The sequence below is a fragment of the Schistocerca piceifrons genome, chromosome X (genome assembly GCF_021461385.2).
Source record: "Schistocerca piceifrons isolate TAMUIC-IGC-003096 chromosome X, iqSchPice1.1, whole genome shotgun sequence".
Classification (NCBI taxonomy): domain Eukaryota; kingdom Metazoa; phylum Arthropoda; class Insecta; order Orthoptera; family Acrididae; genus Schistocerca; species Schistocerca piceifrons.
Window position 1 is genome coordinate 470626104 of NC_060149.1, and position 17254 is coordinate 470643357.

General features: G+C 43.0%; 1 protein-coding gene across 1 annotated transcript in view; it reads left to right on the forward strand.

Moving 5' to 3' along the window:
* The window catches only part of LOC124722430 (tachykinin-like peptides receptor 99D), a 650670-nt gene that overhangs the window by 588360 nt on the left and 45056 nt on the right, over positions 1 to 17254 (forward strand). The window contains exon 6 of the mRNA XM_047247593.1: positions 2902 to 3044. Coding sequence (XP_047103549.1) covers positions 2902 to 3044 — 143 coding nt within the window. The remainder of the gene's footprint in view (positions 1 to 2901; positions 3045 to 17254) is intronic.

A 17254-nucleotide genomic window follows, 5' to 3' on the forward strand; every position in this document is an offset into this window, starting at 1 on the left:
TAATGTCACAAGAGTCTCTGTCCCTGGCTCCAGTTCTGATTGTGTGACTATCCCATTCTATACCTGGTAGATTGAAGTCTCCCCCTATTACAATAGTATGATCACGAAACTTCTTCACAACGTTCTGCAGGTTCTCTCTGAGGCGCTCAACTACTACGGTTGCTGATGCAGGTGGTCTATAGAAGCATCCGACTATCATATCTGACCCACCTTTGATACTTAACTTAACCCAGATTATTTCACATTCGCATTCGCTAATAACTTCACTGGATATTATTGAATTCTTTACTGCTATAAATACTCCTCCACCATTGGCGTTTATCCTATCCTTGCGGTATATATTCCATTCTGTGTCTAGGATTTCGTTACTGTTCACTTCCGGTTTTAACCAACTTTCCGTTCCTAATACTATATGCGCACTATTTCCTTCAATAAGAGATACTAATTCAGGAACCTTGCCCTGGATACTCCTGCAGTTTACCAATATTACGTTAACTTTTCCTGTTTTTGGTGTCTGAGGACGGACGTTCTTTATCAACGATGATAATGTCCTCTCTGGTAAGCCGTCAGGTATTTTATCGTTTCGCCCAAGGGGGGGTCCCTCTAACCTAAAAAACCCCCGTGTGCACGCCACACGTACTCTGCTACCCCAGTAGCTGCTTCCGGTGTGTAGTGCACGCCTGACCTGTCTAGGGGGGCCCTACAGTTCTCCACCCAATAACGGAGGTCGATGAATTTGCAACCATTATAGTCGCAGAGTCGTCTGAGCCTCTGGTTTAGACCCTCCACACGGCTCCAAACCAGAGGACCGCGATCGACTCTGGGCACTATGCTGCAGATATTAAGCTCAGCTTGCACTCCGCGTGCGATGCTGGTTGTCTTCACCAAATCAGCCAGCCGGCGGAAGGAACCAAGGATGGCCTCAGAACCCAAGCGGCAGGCGTCATTCGTTCCGACATGTGCTACTATCTGCAGCCGGTCACACCCAGTGCGTTCAATAGCTGCCGGAAGGGCCTCCTCCACATTACGGACGAGACCCCCCGGCAAGCACACCGAGTGCACACTGGCATTCTTCCCCGACCTACCCGCTATTTTCCTGAGGGGCTCCATAACCCGCCTAACGTTGGAGCTCCCTATAACTAATAGGCCCGCCCTCTGTGACTGTCGGGACCTTGCCGGAGAATCGGCCACTGGCCCAACAGGCGAGGCATCCTGTGGTGGCTCGGAAACGATGTCATCACCACTAGGAAGCACCCCGTACCTGTTGGAAAGGGGTAAGGCAGCTGCCACGCGGCCAGATCCCACCTTCGCCTTTCGGCCAGGCACGCGCGAGTCCACCACTGTCCGCCATTCACCCTGGAGTGATGGCTGACCGGTAAGATGCTCACTGCCGGAAGACGCAGCGACATCAGGGGTTCCATGTGATTCCAAGGCCACCGAAGTAGGCATAGGTCTCACCACAGTTGCCCCAACGCCACTACGAGCCGACGCCTGCGCCTCGAGCTCGATGAGCCTAACAGACAAAGCCTCCACCTGCCCCCGAAGAGTGGCCAATTCTCCTTGCGTCCGCTCACAACAACCACAGTCCCTACACATGACTATGTTTACCCTACTCTATACGGTGACAAATTCCCAAGATAATCTTCTGATGAGCTACTCTGATAATCAAGAAACACTCACTGAAATACGAGACGCGAAAACTACGCTAGGTTTTCCCAGAAAAACTATTTAAAAGCTAAGCGCAGCAAATAAGTACAAAAACGCTTTATACAAACAGTACTCGCTGCTGCTGGTGCTCTCGCTCTGGCTGTCACAAGACAACTCTATCCTTGTCAGGACTCCTGCCATTCTTCGTCACCTACTACGTTTTTTCTTTTCAACTATCCGCGCAATTACCCAAAGACATTCACTCATGAAATACAGGATAAAGGAAAAAATTATCCACAATGATAAGTTCCATGAAAGAAATAACTTGGTCGACCTCTCTTCCAGAAGTTAAGTGCTCTCTTTTCAGAGTAAACCAGCATGGCAGAACCGCAAAGGGCGCAACCAATATGTCGCACAAATGAAAAAAATAGGTCATGTTGCTGGAAACGAACTGATGGTCTCCTTTTGCTATTTATGATAGGTCATTCCGGACAGAATACTACCGAAATGGGACGAAGGGTCGACTGGACGCGGTGTCATATCAAGACTCCGATTCAAGTGATTTAGGGAAACTGTGGAAAACCTATATAATTATGTAGGACAAAATTTGTCATGACTAAAGAACTATAAAATATTCTATGTCCACTTGCCTTTCAAGTTTAAGTAAATAGTCGAGTTTTCGCCGAAGTCCTTTGTCGTCACCGTTAGAAGCTCCTTTCTAGGGACTGATACTGTGATGGTCTTCTGAAACAAATTGTTGTATTATGATTGGCTAGACTATGTGATAGTGACGCTATAATGAAATGATCGCAAAGCAGCATTGGCTCAAAAGGCTACTCGCTGATACGAATAATCTGTCTTATGCACAGCGACTTACTAGTAACTGCCACTGTGATGAGCCTCCGTGAAAAGCTTTTGTGTCGTGACTGACCACACCATGTGACCCTGACGTTATAAAGAATTAAAGACAAAGCAGTATGGTCTGACGAGGTACGAAACCGGCTGCTCGCTGATACGAATAATTCGTCTTGTACACAGAGCGACCTCGTTCGGAATGTTCCTAATGTCATGAATTTCCACTGCACAATACCTCATTCGTAACAAGAATGGCACATGACCCCCATAAAATTCCAGGTGGTAATTCTACTTTTTGGTTACGAATCGATTTACAAGTTGGCAGTGAACGTGAATCTTTCATAGAGCATACTGTGTCTTGCAAGACTTCATCATCTACTGCGTTGTCTCCTGTTGCAGATTCCGTCGGGGCTTCAAACAGTTCTTCTCATGGTGCCCGTTTGTGCACGTCCCGCCGGAGACGCTGTCTCGACGTGAAGCTGTCACGTCTCGCTACAGCTACTCAGGCTCCCCGGAGGCGCAGTGTCGCATCATGAGGAATGGTGAGTCCTCATCTGTTATATCTGCTCAGCTCATGAGAGTTTAAGAGAGGTTAAAGTTCAACATTTGAATTGCTCGTGTAAACAAGAGAGTGCCCAATCAAGAGGTACCAGAAATTAAATTATTAAATTCTGATGTGATGGGCACCAAATAAAAACGAAATTAAAAAATAGATTTTACAGCAAAAATGTGATTACAAATTGAGTTTCAGTAACAGTGTGAAGTCGTCTACACTGTACAAGGGGTAGAAAATGAAGAAGACACAGATGGAAAGAGAGTAATTAGACTTTTCATTATTTCAAATGTAATTACCATAACTGTTAATACAGTTGTTCAACTGTGAGAGTAGACGGTCAGAGCCTTCATGGAAAATTGTTTGCGGTTGCCTACGGAACAGTGATTGTACCCAGGACACATCTCTTCGTCCGAAACAAATCGATGGCACTGGCCCACATATTGCCAACAATGTTTCGACTACGCTGCCGGCGTTTTGGTGGGAAGCATTTACGCGTAGCCCAATCCTCCATACAGTCCCTATCTCTCCCCACGAGATTTCCGTAGTTGGGGAGCCCTGAAGAATGACATTGGTGCCGTCGATTTACTTTGGACGAAGAAGTATACACCTAAAAACAATAATGATTCAGTAATCTGACTTCCCAACCTATAATTACTGAATCAAATTGATTAATTACATTCGGTCTCTGCAAATTTTCAAGAAGATACACTATTTGATAATAAGTATTCCGACACCAGGTTCAAAATGACTTACAAGTTCGTGGCACGCTCCATCGGTAAGGATGGAATTCAATATGGTGTTGGATCACCCTTAGTCTTGATGACAGCGTCCACTCTCGCAGGCAAACGTTCAATCAGGTGCTGGAAGGTTTCCTGACGAATGGCAGCCCGTTCTTCACGGAGTGATGGACTGAGGAAAGGTATCGATGTCACTCGATGAGGACTGGCACGAAGGCGGCGTTCCAAAACATCCCACAGGTGTTCTATAGGATTCAGGTCAGGACTCTGTCCAGATCAGTCCATTACAGGGATGTTACTGTCGTGTAACCATTCTGCTACAGGCTGTGTATTATGAACCGGTGCTTGATCGTGTTGAAAGATGCAGTCGCCATCCCCGAATTGCTCTTCAACAGTTGGAAGCAAGAAACTGCTTAAAACATCAATGTAGGCCTGTGCTGTGATAGTGCCACACAAAACAACAACTGGTGCAAGCCCCTTCCATGAAAAACACGACCACACTATAACACCACCGCCTACGAATTTTACTGTTGGCACTACAATCGCTGGCAGGTGACGTTCACCGGGCATTCGCCATACCCACACCGTGCCATCCAGACCTTCACACAGGGATTTCAAATTGCATCAGGATCCACTGCAAGTACTATGACAATTACGTGGGAGGTGAGAAAAGTTGGATTTCATGGTCGAGCTGCTGCTCATAAGCCACACATCACCGCGGTAAGTGCCAAACGACGCCTCGCTTGGTATAAGGAGCGTAAACATTGTACGACTGAACATTGGAAAAACGTTGTGTGGAGTGGCGAATGACAGTACACAATGTGGCGATCCGATGGCAGAGTGTGGGAATGGCGAATGCCCAGTGAACGTCATCTGCTAGCGTGTATAGTGTCATCAGTAAAATTCGGAGGCTGTGGTGTTACGGTGTGATCGTGTTTTTCATGGAGGGGGCCTGCATCTCTTGTCGTTTTGCTTTGCACTATCACAGCACAGGCCTAAATTGATGTTTTAAGCACATTTTTGTTCCCCACTGTTGAACAGCAACTCGTGGATGGCGATTGCATCTTTAAACACAATGGAGCACCTGTTCAGAATGAACAGCCTGTGGCGGACTGGTTACACGACAATAACATCCCTTTAATGGACTGGCCTACACAGAGTCCTGACCTTAACCCTATAGAACACCTTTTGGATGTTTTGGGACGCCGACTTCGAGCCAATCATCACCCACTGACACTGATACCTCTTCTCAGTGCAGCACTCCGTGAAGCATGGGCTGCCATTCCCCAATAATCCTTCCAGCCACCTTACTGAACTTATGCCAGCGGGAGTGGAAGCCGTCATCAAGGATAAGGGTGTTGAATTTCAGCATTACCGATGCAGGGCGCCACGAACTTGTAAGTCATTTTCAGCCAGGTATCCGGATACTTCTGATCACACAGTGCGCTGATAGTCCATAGGCTGCTAAATGCATATATTACATAGATAAAAACACAATGGTCAAAGATAATTAAATTTTTCCATGCTTACATACCTGTCTGACATATACATTCATCAAAATAATCAAAACAAATTTTTATAGGATATATTTACAAAAATATGGTAGCTGAAAGATGGTGTCACAAAATGCGTGATCAGACATCTTGTATCGGTAATTAGACTTTGTACATAGAACATGATATAGTAAGACCAGTTTCTGTACAGTAGGTCCAGTTTATTTTTTTCCCATCTGCCTCGTTTTCATTTCACTGCCTCTGATACATTTTACAGCAGCTAAAACGGCTCTCGTCAAGACTGCTTCGTATTTATTTCTAAAAGATCTCTTACGAAAACGACATGTATAAAAGGAATTTTATTTCCGACAACGATAAAAGTAATCATTCACTGACTAGTTTCGGCAGTAACTGACATATCAAGATCTGCGGAGAGAAACACGTAATTTAAGTCTTACGTGATATAATGTAAGACACTTTTAAACATGTTCCGGTGTAGCACCATAATTATTTCGAGATAAGGGATAGATATTCAAATATATTAAGTACATAAATTAAAAGGCTTCAAACTGAAATATCGGTGTGTTACGGAGCCCACGGGATATTTGTACAAGCGTCAAATCGTATTCTGTGACTCGGAAAATGTGTGACTTTTTCTGAAAGTACTATTGTATATATTTTACTTGGTAGCTGATAATTCCACAAACAACGTTTGAATATAAGTACGAAACGATTTTGAAAATAATACTAATAATTTGCAAAAAAAAAAAAAAATAGCCATGTGAAACTTTGTTCAGGTTTCAAAGTTTGGAAATAGAGAGGAAACCTATTGCGTGGTGTAGTATGTACAAAGATTCTGAACTAGAAGGTTTGGTGAAAATAGACATAATAACACCTATCTTCTCGGTTGAAAATTAAAAACCATAACTTAGGCATGAAAGGTAAAACAAACAAATATTAGCACTTAACGAATGCTTGGATTGAAGTTTGGAAGTCGTCGACGCTATTTCTGACTGTCAGGAATCACATCGGTTTCAGTTGATACCCTGTAGGTCTTATGAGACCTGCAGCAGATCTTAAGCCGCCAAAATCAACCCACTGTGTGCTGTCTGGGTATAAGGATACTAGTTAGGATGCAAACATTAATTTTGACTGTAATCAGATGCCTTCCAACAATCTGATAAATGTCTGACAGGTTTTTTTCTTTCGGCCGACTCTTACAATGTAAAGATAATTTAAATTTACTTCAGAATATTTGGAGAGTTTTGGGTCCCCTTTCGAACGTATCAGCGATAGATCACCATTCGACAGTGATATTCGAACAGAAACCATCGGGTTCTAAAACTTCCAATAAATGCAGTTTTTTGTTCCAGGAAATATCGATTCAGATATGATAAAGACGTGTGCAGTACTGCAAATCTGTGTGAAGCATTCATATTTGTTATAACAACAGTTTTTAGCATCGTTCACATTTGCAATACTGAAGGCAGCCACATCTGCTACTATTTTGACGTTTATCTCTGCCAGGCCCTTAAATATAGGTTGCAGAGTAGTGAAATAAATGTAGATGCAATGGGGAAGCTATCCTAATGATAAGTAATCATCAGTTCACTATTTGTGTATGGTTTACTTTCCAAATATGTAACGGAATGCCTGTCTTCTCCTGTAATTCTCATGTACCGTACTGGAGAGATGTACATGCGTCATCTGTTGGTGAAACGTGTATATTTTTTTCATTACGCACAGTAACCACTGTTGTTTTTGGGTGGATTTCAGTAAATGATTCTACGTTTGCAGAACTGACTGTGGAGCTCATCATTTCCGACGTTCATCATTTCCGGAATCCGATTTGTCTTGGCAGTCTACGTTACGGTTTAAAATACGTATACATGTTGTCTTACCGTTATTTGATTCATCGATATATCCGTGTGTAAAAACAACTGCTTTTCTCCTTCGTTAGTGCACTTTTCATGGGATTCATCGTCACCTGCTAGTTTCACCACAAGCTTGTTTAAAACCTTTATGAACTACAGCCCGCATCTCGTGGTCGTGCGGTAGCGTTCTCGCTTCCCACGCCCGGGTTCCCGGGTTCGATTCCCGGCGGGGTCAGGGGTTTTCTCTGCCTCGTGATGGCTGGGTGTTGTGTGATGTCCTTAGGTTAGTTAGGTTTAAGTAGTTCTAAGTTCTAGGGGACTGATGACCTAAGATGTTAAGTCCCATAGTGCTCAGAGCCATTTGAACCATTTTTTTATGAACTACACAGCCGTTATCACGAGAGACCAACTACTCATAAATAGTTTCGATCGCAGATGGTCTTAGTCAGCTACAGTTATTACATGCTTTTTGACGTATGGTGTTCTACTTTAGCTATTCGGCCATATATTAAACACCTTTTCATTGTTCGCTGACATGGAACATGAATCATGTACTCGATACCAGTGATATTAAGAAGTATTACGATTCACGCGTTTCCCCCTTTGATCATCTCACATTCGATCATAGTCTCATCATACAGCATGACATTGGTGTAAATTAGATTTTTATGTACACTGCTGGTCTTTAAAATTGCTACACCAAGAAGAAATGCAGACGATAAGCGGGTATTCATTGGAGAAATTATTATACTAGAACTGACATGTGATTACATTTTCACGCAATATGGGTACATAGATCATGCGAAATCGGTACCCAGATCAACCACCTCTGGCCGTAATAACGGCCTTGATACGCCTGGGCATTGAGTCAAACAGAACTTGGATGGCGTGTACAGGTACAGCTGCCCATGCAGCTTCAACACGATACCACAGTTCATCAGGAGTGGTGACTGGCGTATTGTGACGAACTAGTTGCTCGGCCACCATTGACCAGATGTTTTTAATTGGTGAGAGATCTGGAGAATGTGCTGGCCAGGGCACCAATCGAACATTTTCTGTATCCAGAAAGGCCCTACAGGACCTGCAACATGCGGTCGTGCATTATCCTGCTGAATATTGGGTTTCGCAGGGATCGAATGAAGGATAGAACCACGGTTCGTAACACATCTGAAATGTAAAGTCCACTGTTCAAAGTGCCGTCAATGCGAACATGAGGTGACCGAGACGTGTAACCAATGGCACCACATATCATGACGCTGCTTGATACGCAAGTATGGCGATGACGAACACACGCTTCCAATGTGCGTTCACCGCGATGTCGCCAAACACGGATGCGACCATCATGATGCTGTAAACAGAAACTGGATTCATCAGAAAAATGACGTTTTGCCATTCGTGCACCCAGGTTCGTCGTTGAGTACACCATCACAGGCGCTCCTCTCTGTAACGCAGTGTCAAGGGTAACCGCAGCCATGGTCTCCGAGCTGATAGTCCATGCTACTGAAAACGTCGTCGAACTGTTCGTGCAGATGGTTGTTGTCTTGCAAACGTCCCCATCTGTTGACTCAGGGATCGAGGCGTATCTGCACAATCCGTTACAGCCATGCAGATAAGATGCCTATCATCTCGACTGCCAGTGATACGAGGCCGTTGGGATCCAGCACGGCGTTCCGTATTGCCCTCCTGAACCCACCGATTCCATATTCTGCTAACAGTCATTGGATCTCGACCAACGCGAAGAGCAATGTCGCGATACGATAAACCGCAATCGCGATAGGCTACCATCCGACCTTTATCAAAGACGGAAACGTGATGGTATGCATTTCTCCTCCTTACACGAGGCATCAAACATCGTTTCACTAGGCAACGCCGGTCAACTGCTGTTTGTGTATGAGAAATCAGTTGGTAACTTTCATCGCATCAGCACGTTGTAGGTGTCGCCTACGGCGCTAAACTTCTGTGAATGCTCTGAAAAGTTAATCATTTGCATATCACAGCATCTTCTTCCTGTCGGTTAAATTTCGCGTCTGTAGTACGTCATTTTCGTGGTGTAGGAATTGTAATGACCAGTAGTGCAGATATTTACTCCGTGCCACTTATCGCTATTTACTGACCACCAAAAATGTTCACAGACTCTCTCCAAGCTGCTGCCTACTATATATCCCGAAATCGTTTCATTTAGAAAACAAGTTACAACTTGACTTACGTAATGTATTTCCTTTTTCTTAAAATTATCTTTTTTTCGAGCTTAATTACGTAGCATGTTTCTTTTGGTCTAGTTACTGCACGTAATATCGCTTACTACTATGCGCGTTACTAAGTAACTATTTTAATATTTCCTGCTTTTATCGTTACGAACGTATGTTAGAGAGTATGACGAGAAGGTGTCTGCCTTGCAGAAAAAAATTATCTACTCGAAAAAGTGCCTTGTTTCCGACTTAATCATCTATTACGTCAATATACTTTTTCAACTTTTTGCCCTGCAGGCAGATTCCATTCCTCAACTGTGACTCTTGAAAGTCTGCAATATACCCAACTGCGATTTCTTTAATTTCTTCATGGGACAGAAATAAACGTTAATCTCTTAGTTGTGTTCCTAGAATGAACTCATAGTATGCTTAATCGGAAAAAGCTTCTGCTTACATGGCAGACGTTCTAGCCGTCTGAGCCGCCGAGGGCACATATGTTATTGCGGCTGCAGGGACTTATCCCTTGCACGCTCCCCGTGAGGCCCACATTCCCAACATGTCCACGCCAGTACATTCGTAGTGCGCCTAACAGATGTTTGCCCATCACTACGTTTGCATTCCAAGACTCTCTGACTTGATCTATCAGAAAGATCAAAAGGATTTTCTCGCGAAACACTAAACCACACCCCCATCTGCAATATAATTCTGTGCACGTAATCAGCAGTTTCCTGTACGAAACGGTACATACATTAACGCGAAATATCCTTTGGCATTCCCTTTTCTTAAGCTCTCAACAAGTACGGAATCGATGTTCCATAAAATGTTGTAACAGTGTTTGCTTCACGTAAAATGTAAAGGAAAGGAACGGATTCTAAAGACAGTGCAAAGCCTGGATATTAAACGAATACAGAGAAAACTCTACAACGAATTATTCAAATGAACCTCATTAGCATTTCCTTTACTTTATATAGAGAAACCAAATGGCAACCCAAATCAAAAAGACTTAATCGATGTTTCAATCACACTTCCGCTAAATGGCAGTCCATTGCTGTAACTACTGTTCCAGCTCGTTCGATTAAAATTATACAATACTCTTTCTTCTTATTTTATCACGTCACCCAATTTTCCACAAGCCTTGTACCGATTATTTTCCCAATTATCATTGTAAACTTTCTGGATGTTTTTTCCTGGGGTTTCACCTTTAAAACGTATCACCTGTATTACTCCATCAACAAAAGTGTAGACATTCATTATTTGGCCAAGCATAGGATTAACTTCGTTTAACACCTTTATGAACTGCGTTTTCTGTTGGAGGTAACTGTCGGTAACAATGAATTATCTGCTGCCACAGTTTTCACATTTTTCCACGTGAAATGAACTAACACTACACGATTACTTTTGAAAGCCCTGTTAACAAGACTAGTTCTAAAATCGTGATAGCACATTAGTTTCGTTATTGAACAGTATGAGCGATATAAACAAGACAGGATATCGTTAATATTAACGACATCTCTGTATACGGACGATAGTTGTATCATCTTGTCATCGCACTTACACGGTGTGTAAATAGATGCCAGTTCTTTCATTCGATAGCACCTATCTGATTCTTTTTTTTTTTGTATAAAGAGAAGAGACAATTAGAAGATTGCTTGATCAATAGTAGCTGTTTATATTATCCTCATCATTATACGAAGGAAGTTCAGTAAGTAAAGCACCGCTTTTTTTTCTAAAAGGAGGATGGTTTTTATTCAGAATTCCAATAAACCATATTATTCCCACTCTTCTGGCTATAAACCCTATTGTTCAACATAATCTGTTTCAATGCGGAGGTCTTACGCAACCTTACTGGGAGAGACTGTTGCCCGCATGGTACCACTACTCTGGTAGATGTCGATGTCAACGTCTTATTGTGTAAGTAACCTCCCCACCACTCATTTACTGCTTCCCGAGGAGTGCATCCTTCATTGAGTCAAACAGATGCCATTCGGAGGATGCAAGATCGAAGTTGTAGGGTGGATGAGGAAGAACAGTCGAATGAAGTTTTGTGAGCTCCTCTCGGATGCGTATGCTTGTGTGAAGCCTTGCTCAGTCATGGAGAATGAGACGATCGTTTGCATGTTTGTGGCGACGAACACACTGAAGTGGTTTCTTCAATTTCCTGAGGGTAGCACAATACGCTTTAGAGTTGATCGCTGCAACATGTGGAAGGCCATCAAATAGAATAACTCAGAGTTCCAGAAGGCAGTCGCCATGACGTTACCCGCTGAGTGTGCGGCTTCATATTCTTTGGAGGAGAAGTGGTGTGGCGCCATTCCATGGATTGCCGTTTTGTTTATAAGCCCTTGTTTCATCACCTGTGACGACGACACATGTGGTGAAACACGTGCACGGAATTCCGCATTGATAGCCTTCGTTACTCTTTATGGCCGCCCGTTAGCGAGGGGGGAATCCAGCTGGCATACACCTTTGAGTGCCCCAATTGGTGGACGAGTGTGTCAACAGTACTAACAGAGACCTCCAGTCGAGCAGCAAGTGCTTTGATTCCGATCCGTCTATCACCTCGTATGACAGTGTCCGCAAATTCCAACACTAGAGGAGTCACAAAGCTGTGTTTGCGCAGCCGCCACACAAGAAGTGGTTCAAATGGCTCTGAGCACTATGGGGCTTAACATCTGAGGTCATCAGTCCCCTAGAACGTAGAACTACTTAAACCTCACTAACCTAAGGACATCAAGCACATCCATACCCGAGGCAGGATTCGAACCTGCGACCGTAGCAGGCGCGCAGTTCCAGACTGAAGCGCCTAGAACCGCTCGGCTACCGCGGCCGGCTACAAAAAGTGAGATATGTTTGTTGGACCTTGTTGCGTTCATGACAGATGCCTCGACCAATGACTCACTGTGCTTTCGTTCACTGCCAGGCGTCCGTAGACATTTTGCAAGCGCCTGTTAGTATCTGTGACGCTCTGGTTTTAAGCCAGAAGATACTCTCTGCTTGGAATGCACCACTATTACAGACATCAGTTAGAAGGCTTCGTATAACGCCTCCACATATCGAAATATCATGAAACTACAAGCGCTCGTTCCACAACGAATTTTGAACTCTTTCAACAGAAACTGGCCTAGAAAAAAGAAAAAGAAATTGGTTGCACTGTTTATTGAACTCCTCTTGTATTTGATTACCTCTCGCTACGCAACGCATTATCTATGCTGCTTTAAAGATCTTGTAACGGTGACAAGCTCCTTACAATGATTTGAGAAGGTGTGTCTTCCTTTTTATCTGTTTCCTAGGTCACTGTTGATGTGCCGGAAAGGACAAAAATTCATTCACGTTAGTAGGAAAAATTAACGCAGGGATTATAGTTATCATGGAAGATAAGGTTTAACGTTCCTGCAATTTAAGGTCCCTCCGACGACGAAATGTTTAGCGATAGACGATAAACTTTGGTGGGAGAAAGATTGGGGAGGAAATCTATCGTGCTCGTGCAAATGAACCACCCTGAAATAAGCTTTAAGCAATTTAGAGAAGTCACGGGAATCCTAAATTTCACCCGCCAGGCAGGATGCGAATTTCCGTCCTCCCGTATGACAGTCGAATGCCTTACCATTACGCCACCACCGTCAAGTAGGGACTTATAGATCTTTTTATGACAGATCCTCATTCCGGTACTTCTTATCGACTACCACACCGTAGTGTTATTTCTACAGAGAAGTTTAAAACTGTAAGTAATTAATCACGTTTTGTGTAGATGATTTATTTGCCAAACTTCAAGCAGTAATAATCACAGAAAACTCTCACCCGTCGTAAACAGACAGATTCTGTTTGCTTGGTTTTGACTGTTCAGTCTAAGCATTTAAAATGATATAGTTAAAGAACTATCTTTATTAGCTGTAAGCTAGAGTAAGCTGGGATAGATTCAGAAGCCTCCGAGTCCTAGACATATTTGTTACGTGATAGTTCATTTCTGATCTCTGGTTAGCAAATTTTTTTTCCGTGATTCTATATCTCACCTTACCCTGATTTTATTGTTAATTTTTTATCTGCACAATGTATGTTTTTCTCAATGTTCGTGAGCACCATCCCTTAAAAAGCAATTGTGATAGGGTTTTTCATACACAATGTTTACAGAGATGCACATTGCATTGTGCCATATCCAATCACACTTTCACTTCATTGCCACAGTTATCTCTTGTGTATTACAATACACTGAATAGCCACACAAACTAGTACACCTACCTAATATCGTTGTAGGGCCCCGCGAGCACGCAGAAGTGCCCCAACATGACGTGGCAAGGACTCGACTAATATCTGAAGTAGTGCAGGAGGGAATGACACCATGAATCATGCAGAGCTGTCCATAAATCCGTAAGAGTACGATGGGGTGGAGATCTCTTCTGAACGGCATGTTGTACGACATCCCAGATACGCTCAACAATGTTCATGTCTGGGGAGTTTGGTGGCCGGCGGAAGTGTTCCTGGAAACACTCTGTAGCAATTATGCACGAGTGGGGTGTCATATTGTCATGCTCGAATTGTCCAAGTCCGTCGAAATGCACAATGGACATGAATTGATGCAGGTAATCAAACATTGTGCTTACGTACGTGTCACCTGTCACAGTCGTATCTAGACGTATCAGGGATCCCATATCACACTGCACACGACCCACACCATTACAGAGCCTCCACCAGTTTGAACAGTCCACTGCTGATATTCAGGGTTCATGAATTCATGAGGTAGTCTCTGTACCCATACACATCCATCCGCTCAATAGAATTTGAAACGATACTTGTCTGACCAGTCAACATGTTTCCAGATATCAACCATCCAATGTCGGTGTTGATGGGCCAAGGCGAGGCGTAAAGCTTCGTGTCGTGCGGTCATCAAGGGTACACGAGTGGGCCTTCGGCTCCGAAAGCGCATATCGATGATGTTTCGTTGAATAGCTCGCGCTCTGACTCTTGTTTATGACCCAGCAGAGAAATCTGCAGAAACATGGGGAAGGGTTGCACTTTTGTCACGTTAACGATTTTCTTCAGTCGTCGTGGGTGCCGTTCTTGCAGGATCTTTCCCCGGTCGCAGCGATGCCAGAGATTTGATGTTTTACCGGATTCCAGCTATTCACGGTACACTCACGAAATGGTCGTACGGGAAAATCCCCACTTTACCGCTACCTCGGAGTTGAAGTGTCCCATCGCTCGTGCGCCGACTATAACGCCATGTTCAAACTCACTTAAATTTTGATAACTTGCCATTCTAACAGAAGTAACCGATCTAACAACTGCGCCAGACACTTGTTGTCTTTTAGAGGCGTTGCTGACCGCAGCGCCGTTTCTGCCTGTTTACATATCTCCATATTTCAATAAACATGCCAATACCAGTTTCTTTGTTACTTCAGTGTAGTTAGGGTTAAGTTGTAATTCCATATATGATAGAACAGAAATTTACTATCGTATGCATCTACAAGTGATTCATTTTTAACAGTAGTCTTACTGTCCTACTTCTAATTCAGCCGTTTAAGATATTGATATTGGTTATACTGGATGTCGGGAGACACTGTTCTGTCACTGACTCACAATCCACCGAAAATGGTCAGTGACGTAATGTCCACGGAAATGTATAATTAAGGAACAAACATTCTGAAGTTCCTTGCCTTCATCCGCCAATTATTGTGAACAACGTAGTGTCTTTGTTACTAAGTTATTGCTGTTGGACTATACAACAGTGGAAGGACTGGTTTTGCTACATTGCGTAGTGAGTGAACTTATGAAAGACGTTCTAGATGAATTGAATTAGATAGTTCCACCTCAAACTGGAGTAGCTGTCAGCTTCTCATTAAGGCTCTACCACCTCTTTCGCACTCTTATTCCCCTTCAGTGAAATGCTTACCGAAGTTCGGCTTCTCTCCATTACGCTTGTTAGTGAATTTCTCCGAATAGGGGATCTTAGGTCCTTGGTTAAGAGGCTTTTAGGGCCACTTAGCTTCACTCTTATAAAACTTACTGGCTGTCACGCATGCACTTCAGTTTTCGTCTCACGTTGCTCTGAAAGCAAGAATGCACACATTCACCAAAGTCTGACACTATGCATAGCGTTTCTTTTTAAAATCCGCCGTGTTATCTGCATCTGGTTTCTTAAGTAGAGGGGAAGGTATATTCAACAATTAAATCCTATTTTAGCACAAATGAAGCCTACGAAGTTATAAACATACTAATTTAATTTAATTTCTCACATCGAAGCGTTTATAAAGGCACTCAGTTTTTATCCACAACCGGAAACACACCATGTTGACTAGGAAGACTTTTTTATCGCTAAGGAAACTGTCACCATACAGAAGTTCTGACTTTAGTTTTATCGCATGTTGCCTGACACAAAGTACTGAAATGTTTATTAAGCGGAAAATTCAGACATTAAACGTCATTCTCCTAGCTTTTAGTGTTAGTCTGAAAGCATTCGACAATATCAAAAACTGATGATATATAAAATCCTAATGGTATCACATCTGAGATACCGAGCATCTTAATTGCGTACGCAGCGTGTGCTTTGTAATAAGAATGATAAAATTTTGAACATAGTTGCTCTTCCGTAACGGTAGGTGTATATGAATGAGCTGAGAAAATCAGCCAACTAGTTGTAGGTATAAAGGTTTATCAACTGTTGGTCATCATTACAACAATTGTAAAATAATGTTACTTTGGAGTACATTGGCCTTTTGCACCTTGCTAACAGACAACTGCCGATTACTGATACATGTATACTTCCAACCATTATCACTATAATAAAAAATAATAACAATAAACTACATGCTACACTACCATAAACAGGAACAAATGGCAAAACAAGAAGCATAAACTGTGATTGTGGAAAAAATTACTTTCATATGTCATTTTACCACTATTAATATCATGTCATTGACCTGCAATTGTAGCTTTTCTTCCAAAGGACAGTACTCTTAAACACATGAACCCACACAACTGCAAATATGATGAAAATTATTGCAAGGAAAGTGTTTACTCACAATCTCTGTAGGAAATATTATAGATCAAATGATCCAGATATAGTATGTCACAGAATAACAGTTGTCACAACTTGTGAAACGGATTCTACACATAACACATAAGCATCTAAGGAAACTGCGTCGTCACTTTTGGTGTAACAAAGTCGCCAACACAAGAACATAGCCTCGTACCGCAAACTGATTCGTCTTGTAGCAGTAACTAGAAAGACAAGGTAAGTAATTTTACCAGACTCTGTTAGCTTAGGACACTATCCCTAAACAGTTAGTGTGAGAGAGCGGAAAGACCCGCTACGGTCACTATCTCTATCAGAAAATTATTTCTAAAACAGAGATAGATTCAGCACTGACTGAAATGAAGACCAAACGTCGTTGGCAAAGAATACACTAAGACAAAATTAATACAGGAAGAAAAATTAGAATGTTGAAAGGAAGGAAGGATGGTTTTGATTTAATTGTCCCTCTATAATGAGGTCACTGGAGACAGGACACACACTGGGTTGAGAAAGAATGGTAAGGCATATTGGCCGTGTCCATTTGAACCATCAGTCTCCTGCATGCGAGTCCACTGTGCTAAGGACTGTGTCATCTAGGTAGACACAGCAATGCGAAGCACATGCAATGAGTCTAAAGATGAGATTATGTCTGACTTGACCCAAAATCGTATGAAGTATAGGTATTACGTGTGTAGAGTAGGTCAGGGGTGTTTAAGAATTCAGCTTGGGAGCCGCGCACGAAGCACTCAGGACTGCTGCACACTCCACCGCCGGCCGGTGTGGCCGAGCGGTTCTAGGCGCTTCAGTCTGGAACCGAGCGACCGCAACTGTCGCAGGTTCGAATCCTGCCTTGGGTATGGATGTGTGTGATGTCCTTAGGTTAGTTAGGTTTCA